The sequence below is a fragment of the Malurus melanocephalus genome, unplaced genomic scaffold, assembly GCF_030028575.1.
Source record: "Malurus melanocephalus ecotype Western Australia unplaced genomic scaffold, MMel_1.1 scaffold_1039, whole genome shotgun sequence".
Taxonomy (NCBI): domain Eukaryota; kingdom Metazoa; phylum Chordata; class Aves; order Passeriformes; family Maluridae; genus Malurus; species Malurus melanocephalus.
In genome coordinates, this window is record NW_026624271.1 from 93,173 (window position 1) to 94,993 (window position 1,821).

The 1,821-nt window shown below is 42.2% G+C and overlaps 1 protein-coding gene across 1 annotated transcript in view; it reads left to right on the plus strand.

The window, feature by feature from the left end:
* PPP2R2A (protein phosphatase 2 regulatory subunit Balpha) overlaps positions 1–1,821 on the plus strand; it is a 40,096-nt gene extending 38,275 nt beyond the window's left edge. The window contains exons 9-10 of the mRNA XM_057386732.1: positions 35–126; positions 1,000–1,821. Coding sequence (XP_057242715.1) covers positions 35–126; positions 1,000–1,279 — 372 coding nt within the window. The 3' untranslated portion in view covers positions 1,280–1,821. The remainder of the gene's footprint in view (positions 1–34; positions 127–999) is intronic.

The window sequence follows — 1,821 nt, forward strand, 5'->3', positions numbered from 1 at the left end:
ATTAATCCAGATTCTCTCTGATCCCTTTTTCCAGGTTCATGAATACCTCAGAAGTAAACTCTGCTCACTCTACGAGAACGATTGCATTTTTGACAAGTTTGAATGCTGTTGGAACGGATCAGACAGGCAAGTGGAATTCTCTTTAGGCACTTCAGATCTTCCCAAGTTATTTTTAAAATGGGCACTGGAGCTCAAATAGCTGAGTTTGGACAGCACTGTGGTACTTCAGCCACCTTTAACTATTAAATAGTTAAATAAATAACTAATAAATAGTTAAATAAATAACTAATAACTAATAAATAACTCCGTTATTGGCTCTGTAAGAATCTGCACCAGACCTACTGGGGATCCCATGGGAAAACCTTCCAGAATGTTCCTTTTTCCAGTGATTTGCCACAGAATTGAGCTGCCAATAACACCACAGAGGGCAGCTCTTGCTTCTGTGTTAATTGTGTCATGAACTGCTAATTTGCTGTGTCTGAAGCAGTTCAGTGGTTCCCTGTCTTTTTTTTTTTATTATGGATTTTTTAATTTGGCAATTGCTCAAATATTTTTTGAAGCAAAGGGAATGAGAGGGAAACTTTTAAATGTGTTTTTCATACCTAACAGCTGATGCAGAATCAGMTGTAAGGGATTTTCATGAAATAGATGTGCAGCTCAGTACCTAAATTTATGCAAATTGTCACTAAAAAGTGATGAAATATTGCTAAAATCACGTGGCTAAAAATCCAATGTGTTTGGGGTTTGTTGGATCTCTCCTTTATGTATGTGAAAATTAAATTTATGACATTCAAAGTGCTCAGGTAACAAAATACCTCCAAGGGCTCTGGGAAGGAAAAAGGGTATTTTTGGAGGGTTTTTAGATCTATAAAACATTGTAGTGCCTCAGTTTAATCCCTCTTTAGCCGCAGCAGGCGTGCTCTGAGCCGGAATCCTCCGGCTCCCAAAAAMCAGCAGCAATTCCCACCTGACCTCTTCCTCCCCCTCTTCTGYGCACAGCATTGTCATGACAGGATCCTACAACAACTTCTTCAGGATGTTCGACAGGAACAGCAAGARAGACATCACCTTGGAGGCGTCCCGGGAGAACAACAAACCCCGCACGGTGCTGAAACCGCGCAAAGTCTGCGCCAGCGGCAAAAGGAAGAAGGACGAGATCAGCGTCGACAGCTTAGACTTCAACAAGAAAATCCTGCACACGGCCTGGCACCCCAAGGAAAACATCATCGCCGTAGCTACCACAAACAACTTGTATATATTTCAAGACAAGATGAATTAGGGTTTGGCATTCCTAAGCGAAGAGTCACTTCCTGCATAGTTGAAATAGTTGAATCTAGCATTTGTACCTGTAACGAAAGCGAGTGAGAGGTCCATGATGGCACCCCCTTTCCAGTGTTTAAAAATGTGCCATATGACAACACACTTTTATAGCTCCATGGAGAAGGCTCTGTGGCTCTGTTGTCTCCATGCCTGCTAGCCATTTAGGTGAGGATAGGGCACTTTTTAATTTAAAAATGACTACTTGCACCATCTTGCCTAATGGACTAGACTGGACTGTCTCAACATCGGTTTACTCCACTTTTTATGCCTTCCATTGTGATGACGTCAGACACAGGGAAAGCCTTCAATCATGCTATGGGATTTAATTGTGTAACCTCATTACTGTATCATTCGTGGCCCCCTTTTTTTATTAAATACAGCTCATTCTTGCTGTGGCTTGTAGCATTCCTCCTCCTTCTGGCCTCCTGGACTCCCCCTTCCCCCTTGGTCCCCCTCCACCTCGCCTTGGTGGTGGTGTATGGAAAAAAAAAAAAACAAAAA